The following is a 21492-nucleotide window of genomic DNA, read 5'->3' as shown; positions in this document are numbered from 1 at the left end:
GCCGGGCCCCGCCGTGCCCGCGGCCCATGGCGCTGCCCCGGCGCTGCAGGAGCAGCGGCAGCAGCCGCCCTTCGCCGTGCCGCGGCCGCCGCACGCGCCCATCCACATGCCAAAGATGATGTCTGAGAACCAGTTCCCCGCAGAGCACAGGTGAGGCAGCGCCCAGTGGCCGCAGGAGCCCTCTGAGGCTTTATGGGGAGTCTTGGGGTGGGTCGGTGGTCCCAAGGTGTAGGGGAGAAAGGCACAAGCATTTCTCTTTGTCCCCGTGCTGTGGTTGCAGGTGGTGGGACAAATGTTGTCGCCTGCGGTCCCATGTGGCAAAACTTGCCACTTCCTACCGGGATCTTGTGGCTCTTTCTCTTGTTCCTTCCAGTCCCTGAACATTGGGCAGGGCCTTTGCCTCCCTCTTGGGAAAGGCAGGGGAGGCAGAGGCTGACTCCTGCATCCAGCCCAGCTCCAGCAGGTGCTGGTCCTGAGTCAGGGCTCTGCTCTCCTCATTCCCACCCACTGCAGCTCTGCCTCCCAAGCCCTGTGGGGCTGTGGAGCTGTGACCATCTCTGTCCTGCCCGTGTGCACCCCGGGCTGGGGGTGGTCCAGAGCTCCCCACGCACTGCATGGTATCTCCATGATTTTGTGGGCTGCAAAAGAGACCCCTGTTCCCTCCTCCCCCTGGAGGCTCTGCCAGTCCCTTCCCTCACCCTGGATTTGCTCCTGTGGGTACTCTCAGTAGGTGCTCTGCTTGTGGCCTATGGATGTCCTTTGCTGTGACAGCCACCGTGTCACCCCTGTGGGCACGGGACAAGATGTGGCAGCCTGGCAAAGGCCAGTGGGGCTAGAGAAGCCCTTGAAATGTGCCCACAGCAGGCAAGCATCCCTCCCCAGCAGAGCGGGGCTCCGTGTGACCTTCAGGCTGTGCAGGGGGCTGGCTGCGACCCCTTGGGAAGCACCGTGCCAGCACAGGGCTTGGGTTTCATTCAGGAAGGGCAGAGGGACATGGCTCGGAAATGGAGTAATCCCAGCCCGGCAGCTGGGAGAGCTCGGGTTACAAAGGCAAATGGTGCAGGGCCGGCTGAGAGGAGCCGCACGGAGATCCAAGATCACCTTTCAAGGTGCCGGAGGACGAGGGGATGTGGCAGCACCCCCTGAGATGGTCCCTTGTCCATCGCCACCAGCAGAAACCCTGCTCTCAGAGCAGTGTGGCAGCGCCACAGAGCCCAAAATAGTGCTCCCTGCTGTCGAGTTCAAGGTTTAATCCCAGCTGCGCGGGCGGATTAGCAGCCGGCTGGAGCTGCGGAGTGGATTTGGCTTTGCGTAAGCGCCACCCATGCTCAGCATCCCTGGCCCCTGCCCCCACGCTGGGGACAGAGTTTACTGCTTTACAGAGATATCAGCGTTGGGGGGTGTTTTTTTGCTCCTGTTTTCATTCCTTTCCAGATACCTGAAGGCCAGAGTTCTTTGCTGTAGGTGGCCCATGCCTTATCCTGCTGTTCCATCTTGGGGTCCTCAGTGCTTAGAGGGGCACAGGGCTTCTCAGCACCCCGTGGGATGAGCTCCTGTGCTGGCTGTGCTCCTGAGGAGCCATCCCAGCCTGCTGTGGGTGCTGAAGGCACCCAGCTGTCAGGCAGTTCTGGTTTGGGGTGGGAGCTGACCCCCACTCCTCAGTAATGGCACGTCCTTCTCCCGCAGGTTCCAGAGGCAGCTGTCGGAGCCCTGCCACCCCTTCCCGCCGCAGGCCGGGGTCCCGGGGGACAGCCGCCCCATCTACCACCGGCAGCTCTCGGAGCCCCTGGGCCCCGCTGCCCCCCGCCCCCCTCAGGGATTCAAGCAGGAGTACCACGACCCTCTCTACGAGCACGGCGGCCCTGGCCTGCCCGGTCCCCCCGGGCACAGCTTCCAGCCCCCCATGGGCATCAAGCAGGAGCCCCGGGACTACTGCATTGACTCAGGTGCGTGTGAGCCAGGGACAGCCAGGGAGCAGAGCATCTCTGCCATCAGCGTGGCAGGAGCAGGGTTGAGCCTCAGGCAGTGGGTGCTGTGTCTCCCTGGAGCTGCTGTGGTGCTGGGGTACTGCTTTGCTTTTTTCTTTCCTCCTTTTCCAAAGCCAGGGGATACAGCAGGAGTTCACCTGATGCCAGTGGTGTGGTCGGCGCTGGGGTGCCCCACGGCGCCTGGTGGGTCCCCCCTTGGCTCTGGCCTAGGGCCAGCTGTGATTGCTGGCTGCTGGACCCTACCAGCATCACGGAAAAATCCTCTAATCGCCTTAGGACCTAAAAATACCCCAACCTCGGGATGGAGGGTGGCACAGCCAAGCAGATGGTAGGGGAGGTGCAGCAGTGCCTCCCTTCATGTGGGGCCTGTGAAAACTCGAGCAGTTCCAGTCTAAATTCCAGTGCCACCCCAAATCATACTGGGTTTCTTTTCCCCAATGTTGAGGATGGATGTAGTGAACCAAGGAGCGTGGGGAGGGGGGAAGGTTCCCAGACTTCAGGACATGCTTGGGGTAAAGAATATGCTGCCAAAATCCATGGTGGCACCCACCCACAGGGTTTACAACCCTAATGTAATTTCATTTCCCCCTCAGAAGTGCCTAACTGCCAGTCCTCGTACCTACGGGGGAATGTCTTCCCCAACAGCCATGACGGTGAGTGACTCCCCACTGTCCCCCTGCCCTGCCCCATCCCACCCCTCCCTTGTGGCAGGCAGCACTCCCTGGGCACCCAGAAAAAGCCATGAGAGCACTGTGGGGCCCATGAGCACCACATGTGCTGGCACCAGCCCCAAAAGCAGCCAGCAGCCCCTGTGAGCGTGCTGTGAGGGAATCTGGGATAATGCAGAGCTGCCAGTGGGGTTTGGGAGCAGTGAGGGGGGCAGAGCTGCTCAGAGCTCAGCCTCTGAAGTAACTGGGAATAGGTCTGCTCCTAGAGCTGTGCATGGGGTCCTGTGCTGGATTCAGCCAAGCCAGGGTTTTTTTGGGGTCCAGCCAGGGTAGTGGAGGGGCCCTATGCTCACAAAGGGTGTTTTCCCCACAGGATTTTCATATGAAAAGGACACACGATTGTATTTTGATGACACATGCGTGGTACCCGAGAGGCTGGAGGGTAAGAATGTGGCCCCAGAGGAGGCCTGCAGGGGAACTGGGGCTCATGGAGGAAGATGTGGGGGTGCTGGGATCTGCAGTGCCCAGCTTATAAAGCCAAGCAGTGTTGGCACGGTGCTCTTGAGAGCTGCTGGGCATCATCCCACGTGGCAGCTTGCCATGCTCCATCTCTGACACTGACACCTACCTGCCTGCAGCACCATCCCCAGCACCTCTCCCACCCCATGGCCTGATCCTGCTCAGGTGTCTTGGCACAGGGATGGCCCGTGTTGTTGTACATATCTCCTGCTGGTGACACAGCCTGGGGGACGGGCAGAGCCAGGCTGTTTAACCAGGTGTCTCTTTGTGTGAGCAGGTAAAGTGAAGCAGGAGCCCACCCTGTACCGTGAGGGCCCTCCCTACCAGCGGCGTGGCTCCCTGCAGCTCTGGCAGTTCCTGGTCACCCTCCTGGATGACCCTGCCAACGCCCACTTCATCGCCTGGACCGGCCGGGGCATGGAGTTCAAGCTGATCGAGCCTGAGGAGGTACGAGAGGTCCTGCCCTGGAGCTGGGGAGTGCCTGTGGGGATGCAGGAGTGGATCCTTCCCATGCAGCAGAGCCTTCCCACTCACACGTATCTCTGCTCTCCTGTCAGCTGTAGAAATTTGCCTTTAGTACCTTCCACTGCCTCTTGGCACGGCACGTGCTGGCTCCCGAGGCTGGCAGTGGTACCGGCCGTGGTGGTGCTGCCTCTGTGCTCTGCCTTGCTGAGTTCTGCTGCTCTGCCACAGCTCCTTCCTTCCCAAGCTGCTCCCACCCTTTGCCCTGGGTTTCCAGCAGCGGCTCTGTGCTGGAACCACACAGCTCCACGGGAGGGTGGCACGGAGGAAGGAGCTGTTTGGGGGGTAATTGAGAGCAGCTGTCGCCAGCCCCGAGCTGCGCATTGTGGGTAATTACCCATAATATCTCTTGCGCCATGCATGGAAATTGCGGTATTTTGAAGCAGCTTTTTTGGCAGGCTCTCCCTAATGAAATGACTTTTGATTTGGCCCCTGATCTGGCAGTGGCTGTGTGGTCACAGTCGGCGCATTTATCATGGCAGGCGGGGAGCCACTCCCAGACCACGGTGACACCTTCTCTGCAGCTGCCCCCTCAAACAAGCCTCTAGCCTGCCTTTCAGTTGTGTTTCCCTCTGAGGATCCCTGTTCCAGCCCTGGCGGGAGCCCTGATGGCTGCCACCTCTCTCCCCGTAGGTAGCACGGCGCTGGGGCATCCAGAAGAACCGACCAGCCATGAACTACGACAAGCTCAGCCGCTCCCTGCGCTACTACTACGAGAAGGGCATCATGCAGAAGGTGAGGTCACAGCACAGCGTGACTGTCCCCTGCTGTCCCAGGGTGCAGCAGGAGAGGGATTAGGTCCGATGTGAGGTGTGTGGTGCTCCCCCCAGGGCAGGGAAATGCTCAGGGCACCCCTCACCCCCTCCCTCCTCACTGCAGGTTGCTGGCGAGCGGTACGTCTATAAATTCGTCTGTGACCCCGACGCCCTCTTTTCCATGGCCTATCCCGACAACCAGCGCCCTTTCCTGAAGACAGAGCCGGACTGCCCAGTGCCAGAGGAGGAGACGGTGCCCCTGACACACTTTGAGGACAGCCCTGCGTTCCTCCTGGAGATGGATCCCTGCAGCAGCCTTCCCTATGCGGAGGGCTTCGCCTACTGACTCGGCCGGCTGGCAGAGCCATTGGCACTAGCGCATGCACCTGGGGCAAACACGGTTTTCTAAAGAATATTTTTGGCTGTCCATAAGAGGGGGAAAAAAAAAAAAAACCAAACCCCAACGACAAAACAGCATGGGTGCACACACAAATTCGAGGAATTTAAAACGCCCCACGTGTGTTGCCGCCGAATTCCCACCCTTCCTTTCCAAGGGCTAGTGCACAGGACTGCCCGTGGCTGGCACCTCCTGCCATGCGTCAGTGTGATGTCTTGGGGCGCCGGGAGCCTAAAGTTGCAGTCTCTCCCCCAGGCCCTGGCTCTGGCAGTGCCCCGGGGCTGGGCTGCGTGGCTGCCGAGCCAATTGTCACGACAATCTGCTTTGCATCGAGCACAATCCGCGTAGCTGCCTTGTGTGGTGGAAAGGGCTTTGATTTGCACAGAGAGGAGGGATGCGGGGGGCCGCCCGGGCCAGCGCCCCGGGGCTGATGTGCGCAGCATCCTACCCCAACCCCGAGGAGCCTTCTGCCTTCTTCCTGAGCCCCCTCCCCATATAACCTGTTGTTCCCATAGAACCTCCTGCATCCTCTCCGTGCCCATGATCCTCCCCAGCTCTGGCTATGGGCCATGGGTTGCATTTGTGGGGAGGAAACCCTGACACTAACTTCCTCTTTGTTTTTTGTTTTTTTTTTTGGGATGTTTTAGGAAAATACTAAAGGTTTCTAAACTGATTTTTGTAGATTTTTTGTATTTTAAGGCAAAGCTATTTTTTGCAGCTCGGCTGCTGTCCCTGGGGACACCCCTGTGGCTTTTCTGGTGGCAGGGGGAGCCCTCGATGCCCGTGGCTTCCTGGGACGGCTGCCGAAGGATCTGGTCCACTCCATTTCACTGCTCCAGTCCTCTTTCCCAGGGGAGCCAGGACTGAATCCCAACACTGGCTCAGCTGTGCTCCCCCTGCTCGGCATGGCCTCGGAGCTGGGCTGTAAGGCTGAGGTGGGCAGGGATGGGGGGTCCCCCACCCCCCTTCCTCAATACCCCACTTCCCTCCAGCTCCCCCCACCCCTCGCTGCACCTCTTAACACTCCTCCACTACTCATATATCCATACCTGCCTCCCCTGCACCAGGCTACATGTTTTGTTGTAAATGCTGTATAGGATTTTTTTCTCTTCTTTAGTTAGCTTCGGTTGGAATTTTTGTTTGGTTTTTTGTTTTTTTGTTTTTTTGTTTTTTTTTGGTTGGTTTTTTTTTTTTTTTTTTGTTTTTTTTTTTTTTTGGGAAGTATGAAGATTAACTCTACAGTGACTTGGTTGCTCTCCCCATGGTGGCTGCAGTGGCCTATACCCATGGGGAGCATTTGGTTTTGGGAACCCCACCTTGGGGACAGGTTTTTAACCATTTGCTCGGTCTGGCAGGTCTGCAGTGCAGAAGGAGTTAATCTGAGGACTGATTTGAAATATCTTTATTCAAGCAGGGCTATGTATCTCCTGCAAAGCTGCATTACATTCTGTACTGTGTACAATAAAGGATCTTGCTTCCTGTTCCTCCCTGACTGCCTGGGCTCCTGCTTTGCCTGCGCCCTGGGATGCTGCCTGGGCTGGGAGGAGCCCCTGGCTGTGCTTGGGGGGATCCAGGCTACAGCCCAGCATTTGGGGCCTGCAGCCTGGTGTGTCTGGAGCTGAAACCAAGTCACCAGGGCTGCTCTCTCCAGAGCCCCCCTGCCCTCTCCCCCGTTCTGGATTTGTTGCTGCTGTGTGTGGATGGTGCCATGGCTTTCACAAAGCCACATCCCATGAGAGGATCCATTTGGAATGGGGGTGGTTTCTGCCCAGTAGGTGCAATTTAATATTTCCTCTTCCCAGGGTTTCTCAGTGAGTCCTCCACGCCCCTGGAAACCCAAGCACCTGCCATCAGGCAGGGCTAAAGCCTTTCCACAACCTACTGACAGTGGTTCCCCACTGTCTCCATTTCTAGGCTGGGAAGAATTCAGGGTTTACAGAAAGATGAAGGAGGTGGGTGGAGGGCAAGGGCTGTTCTGTGAGGACTTGATTCAGCTGGAGGGTTTGTGTTTCTCCTGACAGGCTGCAGAAAAACTCAAACACCCCAGAACTGCCCACTGCCACTGGCCTCAGTTTAGCTGGGCTGAGTCAGGGTGTCCATGGGCTCCCAGCCCATCTGGTGCAGGGGGCTGGTGTGATGCTCTTGCAGATACTCTGACACGTCTTCTCTTCCAGTTTATTTTCACAGCCCAGCCAAGCCCCATCCCTAGATGTGGCAGTGGAGAGATGAAAGGTCCTTGTGTGCCGTGATGCTTTTTACACACCCACCCACCCCACCTCGCCTGCATCCACTGCTGGCTGCCAGCCACGTTGCTAATGGCTCCTTAAGCTGCTCTTCCATCATGCCTGAAGTATTAAGCTGCATGGGGAAGTGTGGCTGTCTCCCAGCCCAGGCAGGGCAAAGCATGCTCTAAAACATCCAGCAAAACCAATTCCTCTGGCATGAAGCCTTCAAGGAGCTAAATTGGCTGTTCAGCCTCAGGAGACATCTTACACTCCCAACCTATTCCATCTTTATTTTCCACAAAGTTCTGTCCTCTGCCCAAGACTGCAAAACCCAGGTGATCTGAGCTCCAGACAGTGCCTGGTAATCCCAGCCAGGCTGAGTCCTGGTGCTCAGGATGGAGCAAGGGGAAGACGGGGCCACCGGCAGCGCGGCCGGCAGGCAGATGGCCCAGGGGCAAAGACCTGGGACCGATTATGGATGGTGAGGATGAGGATGAGCAGATAAAGCAAAGCCTTTCAAAGCCTTCATCAAGCATCTTGTCACACCATAACCCTGACCCTGGCCCTTCAAATCTTGCTGTGGGCAGGGCTGAGGTCCCAGGGGTGTCTCTCTCACGCTCTTACCGAAAGGTTAGGAAGAGGGGTTTTTCTGTTCCTGTTTGTCAGTGTGGGACAAAAGGGTTCAGGCCCCAAAGGATTTGGTACCTCACTGGCTTTTATTACTTAGGACACCAAGAATTTGCTCCTCATTTGATCCTGCTGTGTGTTACCCCTCCCTGTGCTCACACTCCATGCAGAGGGGATGGAGCTGCCCTGGGTGCCTGGTCCCACTTGTCCCCTCCCTGAGGATGAGGGACAAGCCAAAGCTGTTCAGTGTCTTGCCTGCAGCCTCCCAGGGATGGGGTCAGGAGCTCCCAGCAGAGCAGGGGCTGGACCAGCATTTGTCAGGAGCTGGGAGATGGAGGGGAAGCAGGTGGGAAACATGTGTGCTCCCTTCTCACCTCCTGCCCCATCAGATGCTGCTTCCAGGCACGGGGATATGCCCTCTCAGGACATACTCCAACATTCCATAGGATGGGGAGCACTGCTGCAGCTGCCACCACTGCCCCCAGGACCAGGAATGGCTCAGGCTACCACTGCTCCATCCCCAGGGCTCACCACCTTGGTCCCCTCCATCCCATATTTCCACATCATTTGCCTCCTGCCTTCCTCCCACTCCTCCCAGCCACAGGGGAGGATGAAGAGGAGCCAGCAGAGAGGATGGTGAACAACGAAGCACAGGTTTGGGGAGGATTCATCTATCCAGGCTGGCAAAAACCTTGGTGCTGGTGTCCAATCCTCACAGCTTCCACCTCTGTGTGGTTGTTGTGGTAAAGAGCCCATCAGCAGCTCGGGGTGAACAATGATCTGTGACACTGGGTAAGCAGACAATAAAAATGCAGCTGGTATTGAATGGGGACAAATGTGTATTTTCCTATTTTCTTCTTTTCACAGCATTCCTAATGTGCCCCAAGTTACCCCTCCCTGGAATGAGAGTTTGGAGTTACCAGATGGTCCAAGAGGCACAGGTTAAAAATCATTTGGAAAAGGGGAGCCTGTAAAAGGGAGAGGATCATTACAACCCTTTACACATCCATAATTCATGGAGCACATTTCTGCTCTCCCTGTCTTGGAAGCATCTAGCAGGACTGGAAAATGTTCAAAAAGCAACAGAGACAGCCAAGGGTCTGCTATGGCTCTTACATGGGAGTGTATAAATAGTCTGGCACTTCCGACTGGGGCAGGATTTGTGGCTCAGGGGCTTCATATTTAATAGCCCATGACGGAGTTTTCCATTGCTGCCTGGAAGAGCATTTTGGGCGAGAATTACTGCCCACGCAGCTTGTTCTTCTGGCAGGACTGACAAGGCCAGAACTGGAGAGCAGGGGTGCTGCCTGGCCCACCACGGGCAGGGAGGCACGGCTCCCACCTGGCCCACGTCCCAGCGCCCATCGTGGTGGCCTCGTGCCTGTGCCTGGCAGCTGGCTCTGCCAGCGAGGTAGGTCACATCACCTACCTCTTCCCCAGCTCTTCAAACACTCCATGTTTTCAGTAAGTGGGTTGATTTGGCTCTTAAACACCTGGAGCAACATGAGTGGCTCCGTGTGTGGAGCCAACTTCAATATGAGTCAACCCCAAGAGGAAAAAAAAAACAAAAACAGCCAAAACAAAACAAAACAACAACCAAAAAAGATCAGGCAAGCAAGATCTGGGCTGGTGAGTGAGGAAAAGTGAGGAACTTCCACCTGGGGGTGTGCAGGACACCCAGCTCGCCTCACACTGGTCCGGCACCACCCCGTGGATGTCCAGCTGCTGCTCCCGGCCACCGCGGGGTTTTGTGGCAGCACATCTGCAGAGGTCTTTGGTATCCAAATGTGCTCATACTCTGTGGCAGGGAGGGCTTTAGCCACAGCTTGTTTCCCAGGGCTTCTCTCTGCTTTGTGCTGGCTTTCCTGGGAGATGTGGGTCTGGATTTGTGACTCCAAGCCTTCCACTCCTGGCAGGCTGCAGGAAGAGGGACACCACTGACTCCACCTTCTCCAGTGCTCCCTTGAGAAGGGGCCTGGGGCTCCACTAACACCCCAGAGCCTCAAAGCCTTCCAACACTGAGCTCCCAGCCTCTCACAAAGCACTAACACTGGAATAAGCCTTTAAGTAGCTCCTGAAACCATGAGCCAATTGCTGAATTAAAGGCTCTCAGAGCTATGGGGGAGGCTCCATCATCCTCTTATCATTAACTATGGCTCTAAGTGTCTGTTACTCCTGTGTTCTGTAGGTGCCCATGGACTACTCCCAGCCATGGGTCACCTACACAGGTTCCTCTGTCTGGAGAACCTGAGGAACCTGCAATCCTGAGGCAGGCATCCCACCTAGAGGGAGGCGTCCCTGACCACGGCAGGAGGGTGGAACTAGGTGGTCTTTAAGGTCTCTTCCAACCCAAATCATTATAGCTTTCTATGATTTCTTTGCCACTTATTAGAGAGGCAAGCAATAGGACCCCAGAGGCTCAGATTTTGGAAGGAGGGTGCCCCCACTTGATTGCAGAAGCAGGAGATCCCTCCTGCATTGAAGGGCTGGGTGCTCACCTGGCCAGGAGGGGTCCTGGGCAGGGGGCAGCTTGGGTAAGACAGAGCAAAAAATGCAAGATGAGGCTTTGCTCCAGCTGATAGTGGAGCCAAGGTGAGGGGCAGAGCTGGGAACTTGTCTGCAGTACGAGGAATCAGCCATAGCCTCTTATTTAGAAGGCTTTTTAGTTTAATATAAATAAAACCATCCTGGACAGAACAGGCAGCGGATGAAGTGAGAAAAACCCTGAGCTCCCACAACACTGGGTCAGCACAGCTGTATACCCCTGCACTCCAAGCTGACCATCCATTGTCCTGCCATAAATTGTGCTGGGATTCCTGAAGGGATCTGACAACAGGCCTTCAAATGGCACAGCCAGGCCAGCCCTGTACCAGCCTGGGCAGCAGCCCTGGGCCTGGCACCCTCCGAGTGCTGCTCCCTGCAAGGATGAAAGAGGATCTGCCAAGGGTGACATGAACCCAGGCTTGCAGGGATCTCTTTAAGAAAAATCATCTCTTGGTTTCTTGGCCACCTTGGACCCAGGAGAGGGCAGCAGCAGCCCAGGCTGCAGCCTCAGCTACCCTTTCCAAAGCTCTTTTTCATCTCAGGCTGTTCAGAGACAGCTGAGAAAGAAAAGCAGTGTATGGAGGGAGCAGTGAAGAGCAAAAACCAGGTGGGTGGGCTAGTGGTACTCTCCTGGGCTTCAAAATCGTTTGCTTTCAAGAAGAAAGTGGAAAGAAAACAATCTTTCTTTGGAAACATATTGCAGGGCCAGGGCTTTCCATGGCAGTCTCTCATTCTTTTGGTATCTGTGATCCCTATGGATGCTTGTCACGGCACCAAAAAGTAAAGTGGTGACACTGGGGATGTTCCCAGTGGAGGTGAGGGGAAAATATGTGCAGTGTGTGCCCACCACGCTGCTCCAGAGATGCTAAAAGCCCATGAGATCCCCACTGTGGAGCTCTTACGGCTTTGCTCAGAGCCCTCCAGGGGGATAAAACAAGATTACCAGTGCTGCACAGGCATGCTGGCTGCCTTGCCCTCGCTGATTTTGTTGTGCCTGAAGGAACAGGAAAGGGAAGGCTGGAAATAGGGAAATTTTCTACTTGCCCACCTTGGCACCCCACACAAGGTTTCCCCCCAGCTCAGTGCACTGCTGAGCACTGTGAAACTCAGGCTCCCATTTCCCTGGCAGCACCACAGGTGAAGGTCAGCATCTCCCGGGGCAGCTGTGGCATTTCCACCCGGCCAGGCTGGCAGCATCCTCCTGCTTTCCGGGATGAGTCACAGAGCAGGTGAGTGGGAGGAGGACATCCTCAGCCCCAATTCCTGCAGTGCATTCCCAGCCACCTGCTTTGACAGCAGCCAGCCTGGTGTGGAGCCAGCCTGGGTTTTGCTGAGGCAGTTCCATTTCTGCCTGGGTTGGCGTGCCCCGAGGCACACGGGCAGCAGTGTGCCCCACTCCTGGCTCAGAGCACACAGCTAAGCCCTCAGCCCTGTGGCCTGTTCTCACTAGGGCTCAACTCCTGGGGTTTTTTTGTTTGGTTTTTTCGGGGGTTTTTTTGTTTGTATTGTTTTGGTTTTTGTTGGTTTTTTGTTGTTGTTGTGTTTCATTGTGAATTTTGTTTTGTTTTGTTTTGTTTTGTTTTTTTAGTTCACAGCCTCTGACAGGACAGAAGTGCAAAATTATTGCTTACCAAAGCTGCTCTCCTGAAATGAGTCATGAAACAAGGAGTTTTGTCACTCTGCCAGACACAGCCTGGCTGCTTTTCAAAATTGAATGGCACCAGGGAATGGCTTGCTCCTCCTTTTGGGTTTCAATCCACCTGCCTCCCTCCAGAGCCTGGAGAGAGAATTATTCCCACCTGCATTATTCTCCTGCTTCATTCCCACCTCTTCAGACAACCAGCCCTTTGTACCCCATTTTTGGGTGAAGCTCTGCATGGCGTGGTAACATTTTGGTGATGCCATGCTTTGTACCAAGCTAGCAGCTTGTTTGGGGAGCTAGCACAGCGTGCACAACTCCTGCAAAATAAATCTCTTATTTAGATCAGCCACTCAGTGTAGCCTTGTCCTTCCATCCGTCCATCAACCCATCCATCCATCCATCCATCCACCCATCCATCCATCCACTCATCTATCCATCCGTCCATCCATCATCCATCCATCCACCCATCCATCCATCCATCCATCCCTCCCTCCCTCCCTGGTGGCACCATGGCAGAGGCTGTGGAAGGAAGGAGCAGCAGCACCATCTCCACATCCAAGTCTATGTCCATACCAGCTACTGAAGACCGGCAGATTCAGCAGTACTGTAGCACTATAATGCCAATTTCACTTATATGCAACATTTTCCAGCCATGATCTGGGTGACCAAACACACAGCTGTAAGGGCTTGGTGGGTAGGGAGTGGTGAATTTGACCCAAAATCTTTTCGTTTTTAAGGGAAAGGAAGAAATCTATTGTCTCCAGCAAGCAACAGAAGAAGGCCAGCCTTGATGCTGTGGAGCATTTCAAGCATGAACATCACACCTGGCTACAGGCACCAGCTGTGCCCAAAAGGGGACCTTCTTCTATGCATTTTATGTCTCCCAGCCTTGAAATATTATTTTCCTGGAGAATCCAGACATGGAGATATTTCTTTTAATCCTACATCCATTATCTAAGCAGTGTGAATGATCATATGTTTGAATAAAAGAACATTTCCCCTAAGACAAGGCCGGGCCATGCATTGTGGGATTTTTGCAGCACTACAGTGTTTTTATAATCTGATTCTCTGCATTCAGCCAGATTCCAGCAAAGTAAGGCACCTGAAGTGTACATTCATCCACTTCCAACCTGGCACAAGGAAAGCAGCCACCAGCAGTGCCATCCTGACACATGGGTGCAGTGGTGACAGCAGTGCCATGGGAGGAGCAGTGTCCTGTAGTGCTGGAAAATATTGTATTTCTCTAAAATGCCAATTTCTCTATTTTGGCTGTGAGCTAAACACATCTTCTGGCACTAACAGCACCACATTTCCAGGACTGGCTGTGTACCTTTGCTCAGAGCATTTGGCTCAGTAACTCTCTGGCCACAATAAATCACAATTCCACTCATGAGAGAAAAAAGGAGAGTCTGCTTTCCTGAAATAACAGGTTGGTATTTCCAGAAGTAATTTGGAAACCAAAAAACTACTCAGTGTGCAGCAGGAATTAAAATGAAATATAGGCTGGAATATTTTTTTGTCTCCTAAACTAGGAGGATCTCCCTCTGTATGGAAGTAGCACTTTAAATAAGGGTAAAGTAAGGTAGTAGTACCTTAAATAAGGATTTAATGTTACTGAGTGATAAGATTTAAGATTTAATATTACTAAGTGAAAGAACTTCAAGATCCAGCTGACACCAAGGTTTGGGTCTAGTTATGTTACCTTCATGAGGAAATATTGCATGGCATCCTTGCTTGTCTTCTCTTTAACAGTCTTCAGAAAATGTTTCATGGATTACAGGATGGAAAAGGATCATTTAGAGGGCGGGTTTAGACTGGATATTAGGAGGATGCTGAGGCCCTGGCACAGCTGTCCAGAGAAGCTGTGCCTGCCCCACCCCTGGAAGTGCTCAAGGCCAGGCTGGATGGGGCTTGGAGCAACCTGGGACAGTGGCTGCTACCATTGCAACACCACTGCCAGCATCCCAACATCCCAACATCCCAACATCTCAATATCCCAGTATCTCAGCATCCCAACATCCCAACATCCCAATATCCCAATACCCCAGCATCCCAGCATCTCAATATCCCAGCATCCCAATATCCCTATATCCCAATATCCAACATTTCAGCATCCCTATATCCCAATATCCAAACATCTCAGCATCCCAACATCTCAACAAACCAACATCCCAATATCCCAACATCCCAATATCCCAACATCCCAGTATCCCACCGGGCTGGGCAGAGGGCAGAGCTGGAGGATCAGCAGTGGTCTTGAGGCTGTGCTGGCTGAGTGGTGGCAGAGAAAAGCAGGAAGAGAAGCTAAAGTGGGAATTATCACACATGGACACAAGAATGTTCTTGCATCCACTTTGCTTTCTGGAGGATGGTGTTGGCTGGGGAAGCAGTGTGGCTGCCATCCAAAGGGCACAAACACCAGATTTCATTTAGGGTTTGAGTTTGTGTGGATAACTCCACTCCATGGCTTCAGCTGCCTTCACAAATCCATGCTTGTACCTGCAGAAGCAGCATCCCAGGCCTGGGAAGGCAGTCCAAACTCTGCTTCATTCTGAAGTGCCTTCTTTTTCTGGTTCGTTTAGTTTTTCAGGAGTTGCAACAGTGCCTCCTTTATTTAATGGATTTATTTTTAGTATTTTATAGGACACACATCACTGGGGAGCCAGAGCTCTTAATTACAAACATTTCAGCAAAAAATGGACCATCTCACTGTGTGGTGGGTCTCCTCAGCATCATGCTGTTGCCTTGGAGGCCTTCCTGCCTGTGGGCATTAGAGCTGGCTGGGAGAGGCTGGAGCTACAGGGATAAGGGTAATGTTTAAGTTCCCAGACTGTTTTTGAGTCAAATAATGTATTTTCAGCAGGTTGAACTGTTCCTAAAGGAGGAGATGAAGGTGTCAGGTTTTTTTCCAAACCTACTCCTTATGTTCTCCCAGGAGTGCCTGGAGAGCAGGCACATTTGCAAATGTTTTTTTCCCCTTTTAGAGCTGTTTTTCTCAGTCTTCTGTGCATTCTTGACACTCTTGCTCCTGGAAAGTAAGGCTGGGAAGCTGGCTCCTGTAAATCCCATTTGTCTGTGCTGTGTATACACACCTCTGTCTGGGGCCCAGGGGCCCCTTCAGATGGTGACGTGCATCAGAGGTCTGCAGGGACAGAGCCCTGGGATTTTCCCCACCTCCTGGAGCTCCAGACTGTGGGAATCAGCACTGGAGGCTGCCCCCAGGAGAGGCCATTGCTCTCCATCACAGCAGGCTCTTACAGCTGCTCCCTGGCTTGCACATTTTAAGGGCCCGGGTTATCCCAATATCCCAACCCTGCTCTGCTCCCTCTGCCCCTCACGACCTGGCAAGGGCCACTTTCAGGAGCTCTCAGCCATGCAAAATTGGATTAATCACAGACTCACGGAATGATTAAGGGTGGAAAAGCCCTCTGAGGTCATTGAGTCCAACTGCTAGGCCAGCACTGCCAAGGCCAGCACCAAGCCACGTCTCCAAGGAGCCCCTGTCCCAAAGCCACCAGCATGAGCACCAAGCCTCTGGAGAAGGAAGAGCCTCCCTCTCCAGAGTCACCTGAGAGTGACACGCTCTGCAAATGCAGAGGCCAACTCTGCTGCCCTGTGTCACCCCAAGAGGCTGGGTCTAGGATGTCAAATCACCCTGTCCAGTCCCTTGGTTGCTCCACTCTTCCTTCTTCCCTCGGTTTCTGGTCGTGGGATGGGAATGCTCAGCTCTACAATGGCAACAGGGCAGGGAGGGCCATGCACATGGCTGGCTTCCTCCAGACAAGGCTCCCAGTATTTCACTCCCTCACAGCCTCAGGACATCACTTCGAGAAGTTTCTGGAGTAAGTTGGAGGCACTTTGCTGAATCTTTTGAGTGAAAGATAGCAGGATTAAATTCCACTTTTGATATAATCCTTAACTCTCTCTTCAAGGCAAATGCAGCTTTGCCTCCAGCCCTGGCTGGTGCCTCCATGCTGAATCACTCTGATCCCAAAGTAAATAAAGCTCTTTGAAAAAGGGCAAATGTTTTCTCAGCTGCTCTTCTCCCCTTCAAACGCAGGGCTGAGTGAAATTTTTATGTCTGCAGACAGAAATATATGCAGTCAACAAATGCTTCTTGCTAGGAAGCTGTCTCCACAAGATAACTGGGTTTTGGAAAGTACACTGAGAATCCATGGGATACTCCTGGACCACACTGCTCTCCTTACAGCCTTCCTTTCTCCTCTCCTTAAGTGCTTTACATTTTATGAACTCCTAAATGAGCAGATTTAAGCCACTGCACATTAATCTTGGCATGCAGACATTTCAGGCTCCTGGTGTCCTCAAGACTTTGTTTCTGCTCAGCCCTGGAGCTGTGTTTGCCGTGGGAGACAGCAAACAGAAACAGCCCTTTGTCATGAGAAGCAGCAGAGACCTGAAGGGCCAGAGCCCTGCTGTGGGGGCCAGGCTGCCTCCTCCACCCATCCCTGGGGGTCTGCGTGCTCCTTCTCCTCCAGCTCCAATTCTGAAGCCTAAAACTGACAGGAGAACCTTTCTGCCAGCTCTGACGGCAGAACATCCCACTCAGCTGCCCCAAACATTCTCGCCCCACCCAGTCTTCTTCTCTGCAGAAACCCTCTCAAGGCTGTGAATGCCATGTCAACACGAGCCATTCTACTAACTTTTTATTTTTACTAAACTGCTCAAATTTAAGCAAAGCTGCTGTGCAATTTTTCCAGTCCTCCCCCTGATGTGCTGCAGGGTTTGGGAAGGATGCCTCACAATTTAGCTCAAGCTAGTTCCAACCCCCAGTAGGTTTATTGCTTGTAATAATACACAGCCTGGGCTTGACTCTGAGAATTCACTGCTCCCCCTCAGAGACAAAAGGCTGGTTTGAACATGTAGGTATTTTTAGTTGTGCTGTTCTCCTCCTCCAGTTAAGCCATAAAACCCAAGGGCACAGATATTCCAAGCACCTTTTCCCAGCTCCAAGTAATCGACCATCAGGCACAGATTACAGGCTCACCGAGTGTACCCAACCCTTGCAGGCAGCAGGAGGGGCTTTGAACACAATCCTTGGAGTTTGCTCCCTTCCAAAAGCCAGCTGTGCTCTCACTTTTCCCACTCTGTAGAACACCATGTGCCAGCCCTAACAAAAGGGCAAACAGGCCAGGAAATGGGGCACAGTGCCATCAGGGGAGCAGCCAGCTCTGCTGCAGCCCCAGGTGGTTGGGACAGGGGGACAAAACACCTGCTGGGTCAGGTGGATGTGGGCATCAGCCACCTTCCCCCAGGACCAGTGCCAGCGAGCTGAGAGGGAAAGCTGACAGCAGAAGGCAGGGGATTTAGCTGGCAGAAACTTGCCAGGCTTAAAAAGGGCAGTCTGGCCACTTCTGGCTGAGGAACTGAGAGCAAAGAATGTTCTAGCAGCTTAGCGGTGATTGAATTGTTCTTTTGAAGTGACAAGGAGATCAAAATAAAAGACTATTTTGGTTTTTGGGTTTTTTTTTTTTTTTTTAATCCCCTTCTTAGATTACCAGAAAATCCTGGCTCAGCTCTGGTGGGAAACAGGTACAAACTGTACCCAGTCACCACTGCACAGACCCCGACTCACATCTCCACAACAGGAGTCAAATGGCAACACCACAGTGCTGAGAGGGCTTCAAGATCAACTTTCAGGTGGCTTTATGTCCCTTGGGCAGTGGCACAGAGCATTGAGAGAGAATGGATCTGCACAGCAAGGAGCAGTGCAGGATCTCCAGCTCCTGCCTAATGAGAATTAGGTGGGACATTGGGAGGGCTGGTCCTTCCAAGCAGCCCATGCTCTCATTTCCCATGCCAGCAGTGGTGCTGCAGGTCCTCGGTGCTGCCCACAGTCCTGCAGCCCATGCTCTCATTTCCCATGCCAGCAGCGGTGCTGCAGGTCCCTGGTGCTGCCCACAGTCCTGCCGCCCACGCTCCCATTTCCCATCCCAGCAGTGGTGCTGCAGGTCCTCGGTGCTGCCCACAGTCCTCCCAAGTCCAAACCAGGTGCCCTTGAGGTGGCTGAAAGGGACTCAAGAGCAAGCCCAGGGCAAGTCACACTCCAGCACAGAATGGGGAATAAAAGTTTATCTTGCTTAAACACAGAGCTCAACAACAGCAAGAGAGAAGGTCACGAGATAGGGACAGAAGTGGAAATTTGAAACAATGGGGGGATTGTATTTGACACCAGCAGAGAGGTACAAGCAAGTCTTCCTGCAGTCATGGAGAAGACTCCAGTGCTGTCTGCTGTCCTCTATAGAGAGGACATTTCTCCTCAGTTAAAGCTCTGAAATAATTATACTTGTAAGGAAGTTGGAAATTCCCTTCCCAACTCCTTCCTTCTTATTTTCTTCCTTCTGTGAGAGGGGAAGCTTTTTCTCATCTGACTTTGCCTGGACATGGTCTGCATGTCATATGATTGACCCAGGGGCACTCCCTTTCCCACAGACTCTGCTTGGACATGCAATGCATTTCCAGGTCCTGTTGACAGTGTAAAGTTCAATTGAGGATTGCTCTGTTTAGCTGTGCTGGGGGCTCATAATCCCAGTGGGTCAAAATGTTTAGAGTTGAAGAGGTTACAGGCTTTTCTGAGGGAGTATTTAAACTCCAGCTGTCAAACCATTTGCATAGAAGAAATTTGTAGCCAGCAGTACATTAAATTGCTGTTTCCTTGTTATTAATCTAGTAATATGTATTGTTTTCCCATTGCCATAAGAGAGTAATTAATCTGAGGCAATTTTATGCCTATAAAATTATAAATAGTAGGCCTAAAAACAAAATGACAGTGAAGAAATTCAAGGGGGACGCACATTGATGAGAGCCTCATCAAGAAGGCTCTTGGCAAAGCCCTTGGAATGCCTTCAGGGTCTCATCTTTTCAGGGTCTGATCTTTTCAGAACCCATCTAAGGGACTTGCAATCTGCTTCATATTCAGTTTAACTGTGCACAAAATAAACCCCAACTGCAGACTTTGCACATTAAAAGGAGAATTTAAAAAAATTTAGAGCTTTTTCTCAGGGTCCATAAAATGAGCCTGAAAATGAGGAAGTTTGCTGTTGCAATTTCCTGGGAAACCTCAGTCTCACTCCCTGTCACTATTGTTCTGTACTTTGGTCTATAACACAGATGCAAGTCTGATAAATTACAGGCGTCACAGACTGTTTTCTTTCCGTTTGCAGGAGAAAAAGCAGCGCAGGAACAAAGGTGACATCTGCTGCCAGACTGAGATCACTTTCCGTGGCTGCTTTGAAGAAGGTGAACCTGCTGCAGGTGTTTGATATGGGAGAGGTACAAGGCAGGCTGTGGCTGGGGCTGGGCCACGTCTAGGACACGATAAGCACTTCTGAAATGCTTATCACTGAAACTCCCCAGCCAAGAGGGCTTTCCTGCTTCCCTCCTTTGTGATAAAGATTTTTCTGTTGACTCAATGTGGGTTCACTACAAAGAAACAGAGAATGAGGTTGGTGTTGGAGGGGGAGGATGGTGGGATAATCCTTAATGGAGCAAGCTCTGTGAACAAAGACAAAATGAGGCTCGGGTTCCTCCAGGCTCTGCTCTGCTGTAACCACAGGCAAAACTCCCCTCTGCAAAGCATTCCACAGCCCCAAAAACACTCAAGGAGCCGCTTTCCCACTTCCATCCAACCCTTTCTTCCTCCTCCTGCTTGTCCCTAAGCACCTCCCATGCCACCACCTGACCTTTCCTCACCTTTTCCCTGAGCCCCCAGTTTTTCTGGTGGCACAGAAAGGCAGGAGACAGCTCAAGCTTGGCTGGATTCTGCAAGTGCCTAACAGGGTGAGCAGCAGCCACGTCTCCCTGTGCTGAGAGGAGCTTTGTCCCCTGCCACTGTGACTGCTGCCCTTCAGCAAAAGGGGATGAAACTGGGACTGAAAGGTCACTACGGGCAGGGAACAGCCCCCCAAGGCAGCTTGTAAGTCTCACTTAGAACATTAAATGTGTGGGAAACAGCTCAAAATAAATGAGGGCAGCCTTTACTACAAGCAGATTTCTCAAGCAGGTAGTTGGGAACACTGGGGGAAAAGAATGAGGTGGTTAGTTTGGGGGTTTCCAGGTTTTGGTGCTGGAAGAGGAAAAACAACAGGCTGGCTTTTGGTATGGAGGTGCACAATAGTGCTAACCTTGGTGCTTGTTTTTTCCTTGCTTTTCTTTAACAACTAAATGAATTAGATCTACTCCTTCACCAATCATTTAAAAGGAAAATGTTTATTAGGGTGATAAACAACCAACCCTGATGTCTCCCATCAGGTAGAACTGATGAAAAGAGAAGAGGGAATAGAAAAGTCACAGAGCCCCAGAACAGCTGAGATTGCAAAGGACTCCTGGAAATACTCCAAAATTACTAAACATTATAGATAGGACTGAACACAACATAAACACTTGTCTGTATCATGCTCAATGCTGTCAGCTCCTAAATGCACAGTGGTGTGCGCAATTCCTTTTGCTTTGTTGTTTATTTTGGTGGTGATGTGATTATTACAGGAGTGAGAAGGGTTGAGGGACCCTCCTTTCACACCAAGTGCAAGGTGAGCAGCACACTGGTCAGCTCTGGTATGCATTTTGCAGGGACTAGCAAAGACAAGAAGGCAGACAGAAGCCAGAGAAGTCTGATAGCTGTTGAGGGGAGCCCCACCATCTCTTCATTATCAGCAGTTTCCAGGCTGAGCCTTTGTCTGCCTCTTGTAACCCCCTTCCCACCCACACACATTCCTTCCCAGCAATGCTGCTTTATTTGGCTTGTCATTATCTTCTTGTTAAATCCACTTAATTGGTGCATTTAACTCTTTGTATTCCTTAATAGATTATCTGATATCACTTGTTTACTAAAAAAAACAACAAAAAACAAACCCATAGCTTTAAGTATTACATTTCAAAACAGCATCGAAATTGAGACGGGTCTTGCCAGTCCCAGTAACTCCCATTCACTCCATGAGACACAGGGCAAGCTGGACTTGATGAGCTGTGAAGACATCCAAGTCAAAGTCTGCACACAGCCAGGGTATTTCCAGAAATCCAAAATCTCCTTTTCCACAAGCTCCTTTAGGACAACAAATCTGTATCCCCCTGCTATGGACTATAAAGCTTTTAGTGCCTCTGTTGCAGACTGGAAGGGTTCCTCTCCATTCTGCTCAAAGGTGATCAGTGCAGTTCCCCATGTGCTCTAAATTTCCATAGCCAGATCTACCAAGAGTCTAAGGAAGAAAATCCTGACTGTAAGTGATGACAGCAAAACCCTTAATGCCAATATGTCTGGAAATTTTAAAAATTTAAATGTTCCTCTGGCAATTTGGTTTTATCTGGGGAGTTGCTGCAGGCTTTACACACAGAAAAATGCCCCAACTTCATGGCACCATCAGCTGCATCTACACTGGCAACTTGATCAGTGTAACCACCCCAAAGTCTCTGCAGCCACTGTCCAAGGCAGCACACAGCTCTGCTGTGGAGTGGGAGGCTCTCTCCTTCTCACTGAGTGTTTCTGTTGAAGGATTGGGGATGGGGGAAGGTTGCCTTTGAAGGGCTTTGTTCCACAAGAATTGCTTTGCTACTGAAAATGTAGCTGTATATCAAGTGACACAGCACTCTGC

The 21492-nt window shown here is 52.3% G+C and overlaps 1 protein-coding gene across 2 annotated transcripts in view; it reads left to right on the top strand.

Moving 5' to 3' along the window:
• The window catches only part of ETV5 (ETS variant transcription factor 5), a 12874-nt gene extending 6541 nt beyond the window's left edge, over window positions 1-6333 (top strand). The window contains exons 8-14 of one of the 2 annotated variants that reach the window (XM_041487060.1): window positions 1-150; window positions 1687-1946; window positions 2582-2641; window positions 3030-3098; window positions 3453-3622; window positions 4331-4432; window positions 4577-6333. The exon at window positions 1-150 is cut by the window's left edge and continues 39 nt beyond it. In XM_041487060.1, coding sequence (XP_041342994.1) covers window positions 1-150; window positions 1687-1946; window positions 2582-2641; window positions 3030-3098; window positions 3453-3622; window positions 4331-4432; window positions 4577-4798 — 1033 coding nt within the window. In that variant the 3' untranslated portion in view covers window positions 4799-6333. Of the gene's footprint in view, window positions 151-1090; window positions 1312-1686; window positions 1947-2581; window positions 2642-3029; window positions 3099-3452; window positions 3623-4330; window positions 4433-4576 lie in introns of those variants that run through there. The other variant, XM_041487059.1, reaches the window with a different exon arrangement.
• The last annotated feature ends 15159 nt before the right edge of the window (window positions 6334-21492 follow it).

Source organism: Pyrgilauda ruficollis, unplaced genomic scaffold, assembly GCF_017590135.1.
Source record: "Pyrgilauda ruficollis isolate IOZ18807 unplaced genomic scaffold, ASM1759013v1 scaffold79, whole genome shotgun sequence".
Taxonomy (NCBI): domain Eukaryota; kingdom Metazoa; phylum Chordata; class Aves; order Passeriformes; family Passeridae; genus Pyrgilauda; species Pyrgilauda ruficollis.
This window is presented reverse-complemented; position numbering and strand designations above follow the sequence as displayed.